Source organism: Alosa alosa, chromosome 24 (genome assembly GCF_017589495.1).
Source record: "Alosa alosa isolate M-15738 ecotype Scorff River chromosome 24, AALO_Geno_1.1, whole genome shotgun sequence".
Taxonomy (NCBI): domain Eukaryota; kingdom Metazoa; phylum Chordata; class Actinopteri; order Clupeiformes; family Clupeidae; genus Alosa; species Alosa alosa.
In genome coordinates, this window is record NC_063212.1 from 18,521,568 (window position 1) to 18,531,567 (window position 10,000).

At 43.4% G+C, this 10,000-nt stretch overlaps 1 protein-coding gene across 1 annotated transcript in view; it reads left to right on the top strand.

Annotated features, from left to right (window-relative positions):
* Positions 1–10,000, top strand: part of LOC125289302 (glucosidase 2 subunit beta-like) — a 98,927-nt gene that overhangs the window by 35,759 nt on the left and 53,168 nt on the right. The window contains exon 8 of the mRNA XM_048236056.1: positions 1,294–1,372. Within this exon, the coding sequence (XP_048092013.1) occupies positions 1,294–1,372 (79 nt within the window). The remainder of the gene's footprint in view (positions 1–1,293; positions 1,373–10,000) is intronic.

Here is a 10,000-nt window from a genome sequence, read left to right on the forward strand (position 1 = left end):
CATGCATATTCGCTGCAGACCGACTGATTCTAAATCAGGAGCAGAAGGAGAAGAAAACGGAGAGAAAAAGTAGTATTCTGTGACTTTCACTACAGACAGAGCCCCAGCCATCACGGTGGATTTGGAAAGTGTTCATATTGCGAAACTGCTGCTATATCTACCGGGCCAAGATGTTAACACAAATCCCTCTGTTCACTTAGCTTAACATGCACAGGGTGCATCGACTTTTGAGCCAAGTGAAATCACATTTCAAAGGTGACGAAGAAATCAAACGAATGAAATGACCGCCCGACCAATTACACATCCCAGTGCTCCAGCCTGATTCTCAGTGGAACGGAAGCATTGCCTCAGAAAAACCCAGCTGTAACCCAAATAAAAATCATGCAAACTTGGCCAGTGAGCCGATGCTTCCCACACACAACACTTCCGACTAGCCCCAGGACTGGACTCTTGGACTCTTTCCAGAGAGGACTACTACTTATAAGCAAAAGTTCAATATCAAACACACTACTGTAGGCCTCACTACTCATAGTTCAATGAATATCCTGCTTATTGTGTCTCCAGATGGTCATGTTTTCTCACCAGTCTTCAATGGCTTAATAAATGTTTTTTCTTCCACTTGACTTACAAATGTCTTGAGGGATTGTCTATAGCGGTATAGAAACAATAATCTGTGTATTTCATGTTTTTTTCTTCAACAATTTGGCAGTCACCTAATCACAAATAATAAGAAAAGATTCAGATTAAAAGTATGGATTCAGTCAAGCTACGTGGTCCAAAAGAGATTGGTTTTCAAGAAAACAATGTATTTTGACACAAGACTTGGCTGTGTAGATGAGTCCAGTGTTGGCAGCTACACATTTTTTGGTCAGTGTGACAGATGACATTTCAGCGAGGCCTGCTGTGTTTGCGAAATGCCGTCGTCACATGTGGCGATAGGCAGGGGCCGCCGGGGCAATCTTTCCCAGGTGTCATTTCTTGCAGCGTAAGCTCACCGCTTCCGGGGGGAAAAAAAATGTTTTCCTTGTCACCTTTATGGCAATCATTACACAACGCTGTCTCACACTTGGGGGCAGTTCTGTTCTTTTCTTCTCTTTTCTTTTCTTCTCTTTCCTTTTCTTTCCTTTTCTTTTCTTCTCTTTCCTTTTCTTTCCTTTTCTTTTCTTTTCTTTCCTTTTCTTTTCTTTTCTTTCCTTTTCTTTTCTTTTCTTTTCTTTTCTTCTCTTTTCTTCTTTTTCCTTTCAAGCCCCTCAGTAACAGCCAGTGTGTTTCTTTTGTTTGGTGTCTTTTAAGACTCATAGATACAGACACAAGGCTTCAGCAGTGGATGGACTCTGCAGAAAAGAGGGAAGAGTCTCCAAAGGAGCCTGAGGTATGTGTTCACTCCCTCTCTCCCTTGTTCCTCCATGACGGCATGCCGCACTACAACATCATCTTCATATGACTCCTGCAGAGCGTTTCCAGAGTGTAATACAATCTATGATGATGCACTGGACTTTAGAGACAATTGTCACCTTTCGACTACGATTCAAAAGGTCACAATTCGATTATGAAATTGTCACCTTTTCGACTAAGATTCAAAAGGTCACAATTCAATTATGAAAAGATTCTCGATGCATTATGATTATGATCTTGGCCTTCTTCATTATTGATGAACACTATGGATGGAAACACACCCCATATTTGAACTCTATTTTCCCTTTTGCAGGTTTTTAAGAAGTAAGAGACATTTCAAAATAAGAGCTCCTTTTCAGGGATTATTATTGAAATGTAGGCCTATGTCTAAATGCTAAATATTGTGTAGTACACTGCCTTGAAAATATAACTTTTAACATAATATATATATATAGATTCACTCAGAAAATTCAGTCTCACTTTCATTGCGTTGACTTTGGTGATGGCCTGTGCTCTTCGAATGCTCTTCTAGTTTAAAAATATATTATGTTCTGCATTGATTATTTTCATTTTCTGCATCTCCATCAAGAAAACAATTATTGAATAATTTTGAAGGACTACTGCAGTTTATTAATTCAATAATTAATTTTTTTTTAAAGGGACACCAGGCAAGCCTGATGCTTTTTCTCTACGAAACTCCCCCTCGCTTGGTCTGAAGCTCTTTTCCTTTTCTTTGCGTCTTCCGTCAAGGGTTTTCGCTGCTTCTTCGCCGGCTCTTATACACACGTTTGCAACCATCTCTAGCGTTTCGTTAGCCTGCCTCTGTGCTGTAAACTGATCCTGCTTCGGGTCGGAAGGGTAGGATACAACCGAACTTGCAAGTGGGATATTCTTCCTACAGGCAGTAGGGGCGGGCGAGAGAGCCTTCATTCGCCCCGTAATGAGTCATTTAACCATATACCAACTTACGAAGATGATTAATTAACACGAAAATGTTGCCTGGTGTCATTCATATGTTATGGACCGCTTATAGTGTAAATTAAGGGACAACTCCACAAAATGTTCATTAGAATAGTGATCCCAATCACGTGACTGATCCAGAGGTATTGTGGTTCATTGGTAAGTAGCCGGTGGCCATCTTGATCTGATATGGCCTTCTATCCATCTGACCAGTTTCCATATACACCATGTCTGGGTCCAGTATTTAGTGTAGTGTGTGTGTGTGTTTGTGCATGCGTGTACTCTACATAGGCCTATACCAGCATTCATCCTTTTGTTTCGTTTTTCACCTGTACCAGAGGGAATCTTGTTAAACTATGTGTGTGTGTTGTGCTTGTATGTCACGCTTCGATACCCTGTGGGCCTCGTTAACTGTGTTCTAATTGTCACCTGTGCTTTGCACACCATCTGGGGAACACACGTTAACACAGTTTGCTCATTCGGCACCGCGTTAGCCATTTCTGTGCTGGCGGGGCACTAACGTGTCTACATGTCAAAGCCCAGATTGTTCCCCCTGTTGTCGTGTTGGCCATTTGAGTGCCTACATGGAACAAATTTTGCCACGCCTTGTTGCTCCCAAGGAAGACACAGAGGGAGACACCTTTTCAATTAGGTGCTCATCAGGGCCTGCGCCACGTTCCCCTCGATGTAAATCAGCGTGGCCTGTTTTGCGACATATAGCTGAAATCATGACTTTTGTTCGCCGCTGCCATTGCGGAGCAGAGGTGGCGCCTTTAATGAATTCAAATGTGTTTCCTGCGTACGATACAGGAGACAAGACGAGAGGCATGAATATGCATGTGTGTGCGGGGGTGAGGGGAAAAATGGCACTTACGCGTAATCAAAACAAATGATGATCAAGCCGGTGAATTAAGCAGGTTGCCCGTGATTGAGGTTAACAGCCAATTTACATCAACAGCCCCGTTTGCGTTCACCGCCAGGCCTCGTAGTCGCTAACGTATACCATGCATTTTCTCTACAGTAAATCACACAGATGCACAGCAAGATTAATGCTTAAAATAGATCCGATAAAATGTATGCTAACTACACAGCAAATCGGCATATTACACGCATCTACAATGTCACAGTAAATTTTCCTTCATTCGCCTACGTATGTGTGAGTGTAAGTTTTTAGGTGTATTTAAGATATGAGTTGGCAGCCATGAAGGCTAAAAGGTTCAGTGATGTGTTGGAGTGAAATTTTTTATGTTATATCACTGAGGTGGATCCATATCTATAAAAAATCTCACGGCCATAAAATTTTATTTCGCCTGCCAGCCCCTTCCTTGTCTAGTCCTTCGTTTGTTCTCTCACTCTCTCTCTCTCTCTCTATCTCTCCACTTCTTTCCCTCCTTCTCTTTCTCTCTGGCACCTTTTTATTAGTTTCTTCCTCCGCCACTCTGAGGCCCTTTCCGCTTCGGTGGTGCGGATAATGCAAGAACAAAGAGCACCTCAATAAAACAATTTCGAAATCAAAGGAGACGTCCCCTTACGCCACGAGAGAAACGAATGGCACTCACACTAACACTCACACACACACACACACACACACACACACACACACACACACACACACACACACACACACACACACACACACACACACACACACACTCTGTGCCATATTACTCGGATTGCTGGGTCCCCGCTTTGCATTGGTTAGTATGAGATGGAGGCTGAAGAGATGCTTGGATCTCAGATAGATATGAGACATGAGCAGACAATGCAACCTTTTCAGAGTCAGTGTTGATCGTGTCTCGGATCTATCAGAGTCGATGCTGCAAGGTTGCTATTGTCAGTTTTAGCATGTAAGGGTGATTGTGAGGATTATTATGATTGTTAATAGGTACTAAATATAGAAATGGTGCAGAACAAACACCTTGACCAATCAGATGCTATTTTATTTAAAAAAAGGCCATTGACAGGGAGTGGTGCATTGCAATCTGCTCGACCAATCACATGCATTGTTATAGGTTATGGGTACACATACTCCTTCCTGTGGTATTGTTAGGTTCCTGTATATTCCAGTGATACTGGAGTCCTCTGCAGATAAATATTTGAACAGAAATTGTAGTTTTGAGAGTAATGAGAATGGTGAGCTACTTTCTGTTGCCACGGTGCAGGATTTCTGATGATTTCTGAGATCTAACTTCTAGGTCCAGGATTGTGGACAGAGACTGTTGCTCCATAGGAATTTTAATGGGCTTTTTTTGTCAAATATACATTGCGGCTTCATGTTTAAACCCTGGGCATTCTGCTCCTTTGTCACTCTGTTGTAGTCACTACGTTGTACGTTGTGATCGGATTTCCTACACCTGTGTGTGTGTGTGTGTGTGTGTGTGTGTGTGTGTGTGTGTGTGTGTGTGTGTGTGTGTGTGTGTAGCCTTGTTCGGTGTTGCGAGTCAATCCTTCCTGAAGGTGGAAACCATCTGATGAGGGATGGGAATGGGAGGGCACGTGTTGCCGTGGAAATGGCCCTGGAGGAGGTTGTGAAGGAGACGTGATTCGGCTGACACCCAGCAGGGGGTAGCAGTCGCTCAGGTTGGACGGACTCTGATGGCGCAGTCACATTCACACCTCACTTCCTTTAGTGGGGTGCAGGGCCAGAACGAGAGGATATGTGCCTGCTCCCCACCCTCAACTACTAGCACACACTTTCTCTCTCCTCTCATTTCTTTTGTTCTCTCTCTCTCTCTCTCTCTCACACACACACACACACACACACACACACACACACACTCATGCTAGGTTGGGCGATGCACTCTGCTCTGATATGCTGATGCTGTGTGTGTGTGTGTGTGTGTGTGTGTGTGTGTGTGAGAGCACGCACATGTGTGTTTCAGTCACGCAGAGTGACCAGGATTCCCATGCTTAGGTGACTGCTGATGCCTGGGGTATTGAGTTACTGTTTACTAACCCTGCACCCTTTAGCCGCATAGTGGCACACACACACACACACACACACACACACACACACACACACACACACACACACACACACACACACACACACACACATGCACAGGGCTGATAGGAATGACTTGATCAGTTTGTTTAATAATTGAAAGTGGAACTGCTTTCAAATTGGCATACCATGAACAAACTTACTGCACATCAATGTTCCACACACACACACACACACACACACACACACACATACACACACACACACCTCTGATGGTGCTGGAGTTCACCTTTGTGAGCTCTCTTGAGGTGGTGAAAGATAGCTTCGCGGTTACATAACACAAAAACTACCTATTCTCTGGCCTTGAGTGGAGAGCGCACAGATTGAAGAGTCTTCCCAGACAGAGCGTGAGAAAGAGAGGGATAGAGAGAGGGAGAGAGAGAGAAGGGTGGGCTAGTTTAAGTGGAGGTTATGTCAGTATCTTCTCTTGCGGAGAGCTTGTTGAGGGTGGGGGGCGAGATAGAGGAGGAGGATTGGATGGATCATGGCTGATGAACTCAGAGACTCCAACCCCCACTTTCTGTCTTATCTCCTTTTCACCTCTGCTATCCTCCTCTCCTCTCTTCTCTTCCCTTTTCCTCCTCTCTCTTCTCCTCTCTTCTTCTCTTCTCTTCTCCTCTCTTCTCTTCTCTTCTCTTCTCTTCTCCTCTCTTCTCTTCTCTTCCTTTTTCTTCCTCTCTCTTCTCCTCTCTTCTCTTCTCTTTTCTTACCTTCTCTTCCTCTTTTCTCTCCTCTCCTCCACTCTCCTCTTGTCTCCTCCCCTCTCCTCTCCTCCACTTTCCTCTTCTCTTTTCTCCTCTCCTCTCTTGTCTTCTGCCCTCTCCTCTCCTCCACTCTTCTCTCCTTTCTTCTCCTCCCCTCTTCTTTTCATCTGATCTTCTAAATTGACCTCCTCAATCCACCTCTTTCTATCCTCACCTTAATTTCACTCTATTCTCTTCTTTTCTTCTCTTCTCTTCATCTCTGCACTGCCCTTCTGGTTTTCTCTCCCCTGTATATTCCTCTCCTCTTCTGTTATTGTCCTGCTCTCCTCTCCTCTTCTGTCCTCTCCTCCCCCTCTCCTCACCTGTCCACTTCTCTTCTCTTCTCTTCTCTTCTCTTCTCTTCTTTTCTCTCCTCACCTGTCCACTTCTCTTCTCTTCTTCTCTTCTCTTCTCTTCTCTTCTCTTCTCTTCTCTTCTCTTCTCTTCTCTTCTCTCCTCACCTGTCCACTTCTCTTCTCTTCTCTTCTCTTCTCTTCTCTTCTCTTCTCTTCTCTACACTTCTCCCCTCTGCTCTTATCCTCCCCTCATCTCCTCTCCTCACCACTCCACTTCTCTCCCCTCTTCTCCCCTCTCTCCTTTCCTCTCTTTCTCCTCTCTCCTCTCAGCTCCCCTCTCCCCTCCCCTCTCTCCACCTCTCTCCTCTCCTCCCCACTGTATCCCCTCTCCTCTTCCCTCTCCCCTCTCTCCTCTCCTCCTCTCTCCTCTCCTCCCCACTGTATCCCCTCTCCTCTCCTCTCTCCTCCTCCACTGTATCTCCTCTCCCCTATCCCTTTTCTCCTCCCCCCCCTCTTCTCTCCTCCCCTCCCCACTGTGTCTCTCCTATGGCGGTTATGTAAGGGGGATCCGGTGGCTCTGAGGTGTCACCAGGTGAAAGGAGGGTGAACAATGAGATTCGATCTCAGGATTCTTCACACATGCAGTGCTCGATATTATTGTGTGTGTGTGTGAGAGAGAGAGAGAGAGAGGGCCTCCATGTTTTAATATGTATGTATGTGTGTGTGAATAACATTATTTATAAATTATTCATGAGAAATGGAGGATATAGCATTTATATATATGTATGTGTGTTATTGTGTGTGTGTGTGTTATTATTATTATTGTGCACATGTGCAGGGTCACAAGGTCCCACACAGGTTAATACTAACTATGTGGCAGAGATGTCAGGTCTCTGTCTTTCTTTTCTTTTCGTTCTTTTCTCTCTCTCCCTCTCTCTCCATCCTGTCTCTCTGCAGTCCCTTCAGTTAGAAACCTTCTCCTTGAGCATGGAAACAAAGTCCTTACAGGCCATTGTGGTCTCAACTCTGTAGGCTGAGATAGGGAGTCTGATCATGATGTTGCTTTGGCTTCAGTCCCTTTTCTCCTCTTTTCTCTCTCCTCCCCTCCCCACTGTGTCTCTCCTATGGCGGTTATGTAAGGGGGATCCGGTGGCTCTGAGGTGTCACCAGGTGAAAGGAGGGGGTGAACGAAAATGAGATTCCGTCTCAGGATTTCTTCACACATACTGGTATACGTGTGTGTGTGTGTGTGTGAGAGAGAGAGAAAGAGAGAGAGAGAGAGATTTATATGTTTGTATGTATGTATGTATGTGTGAATAACATTATTTATAAAATTATTCATGAAAATGGAGGATATAGCATTTATATATATGTGTGTGTGTGTGTGTGTGTGTGTGTGTGTGTGTGCACATGTGCAAGTGCAAGGTCCCACACAGGTTAATATAACTATGTGGCAGAGATGTCAAGGTCTCTGTCTTTCTTTCTTTCGTTCTTTCTCTCTCTCTCCCTCTCTCTCCATCTGTCTCTCTACAGTCCCTTCAGTTAGAGAAAACCTTCTCCTTGAGCATGAAGCAAAGTCCTTACAGGCCATTGTGGTCTCAACTCTGAGCTGAATGGGAGTCACAGTCATGTTTGCTTTGGCTTCAGTCCCGTGAAACCATTAAGTCCCCCCACAGGCTTTTCATTGTGGTCTGTCTTCCTTTTCAACTACAATATCTTCCTGTTTCCTCTCTCTCTCTCTCTCCCTCTCCTCTCTTCCTCCTCTTTCTTTAACTACACTAACAAATACCTTTTAAACACTCCTCCCTTCCTGTCCTTCTTCCGAGTCCCTGACACCCAACACACTAACAGCACGGTTAAATATGTAGTGAGTGAAGAGAAGAGTAAAAAAGAAAGTAAAAAAGAAAGAAGACACGTCCCAGTTTGGATCCCCAAACCTGTTATTTCTCTCTATCTCTCCCTCCCTCCCATCTCCCATCCCCAGTGCTTTGTCATTCTCTGGGTATTTGTAAACAGGCTGCTAGGCCGCTAACGTAAAGATGCAATCACTGTCAGAATGCCACGGCTACACGACGGACCCTCCAATCAACGCCTCAGCGAGCTGCTCAGCTAAGTGGTTGCACCTGCTTAGACATGCTGAGACATTTCCTCTAACAGCCATCTCACTCGTTGTTTGTGTTTACAAGAGGCAAAGGAATCTATGAGAGGAATAACATAAGCTGTAACACCAGCTGATACGCTATCAATTAAGTGTGTTCTTAACTCATTGAATGCCAAGCTGTTTTCAGAAGCTTTGTCCTGGAGTGCCAGCAATCTAGACCATTGTTGATGATTTTTGTACAGCCACAGCATATTCTGTGTTATAGCTATGAACACATACAATGGCTCGATTAAAAGGTGAGACTTTCAGCTATCAGTGGGTGCAAACCATGTATTTCTACACGCCTCTGTTCCTGAAATCCTAAGCTAAACAGTGGCTAGTTTTCATCAAAATCTAGAATGTTTTTTTCTAGAAATGGAGATATAACGTCTTTCATGAAATAAAGTGTTGCCTGAAAACTTTCCGGGAAGTGATCAGCGAGACCTGGCGAGACTGCCACCTAGTGATAGACCCAACGAAAATGGCCTGGTTTTTGAGATGGCGTGCATCGTCACTGATTCTGACCCAAAGCGGCAACCGAAGTTATGATAAAATGTCCAGATAAAATGCCCAGATTAGCGTTTTCATGAGTTTCGATCGTCATATATTTCATTTCCATTCATCACAGAGTTCCCAAAATCACATATAAGGTGTGTTAGAGTGTTTAGTTTCGTAATTTAAAAAACGTTTTTGGCACTTTTGGCACTCAATGAGTTAAGTAAGCTGCTCATTCTTGAATGGGAATATACTATATGTCTGTATGTATGTATGCATATACATCCACCCGGTAACACTCTACAGTAAGGGTACATTAAATTATCATGAATTCATGCATTAATTAATTAATGATTTATGCATTACTTCTTTCCTTTATATCTTATGAATCATCAGGAATTGACATGAGTTCATAGTATTTCATTCATGACCTCATGCATGAACAACACATAAACTAAAGCATTAGGTACAATGGGTACATCATTATGATTTATGATTTCATAAACATGTTCGTCATGATAACGTGAATTTAAGGTTAATTGCTCATGAGTTCATCATGTCTGTGGCCCCTCAACTAAAGCAGTGAATAATGGCAAAGTTGTATTCAAATCAGAATTTGAGCAGTGATGAACACATTTTTATAATAATCATGATCATGCTTAATAAATTATAATTTATAATGATGTCCCCACCTTACCTAATGCTTTAAGTGATGTGCTGTTCAAATATGAGGTCACAAATGACAGACTATGAACTCATGTCAATTCCTGATGATTCATGAGATAATAATGAATGAAGTAATACATTTCATGATAATTCATGAACCATGAATACATTTCATGATAATTCATGATTACCCTTACTGTAAAGTGTTACTCCTGCCCCATACACAAACATGGGGACATACATTCATCCTAGTTTATTGAACTATCTTCCCTACCTGCGGTCAACTCTTTGATGGAAAACA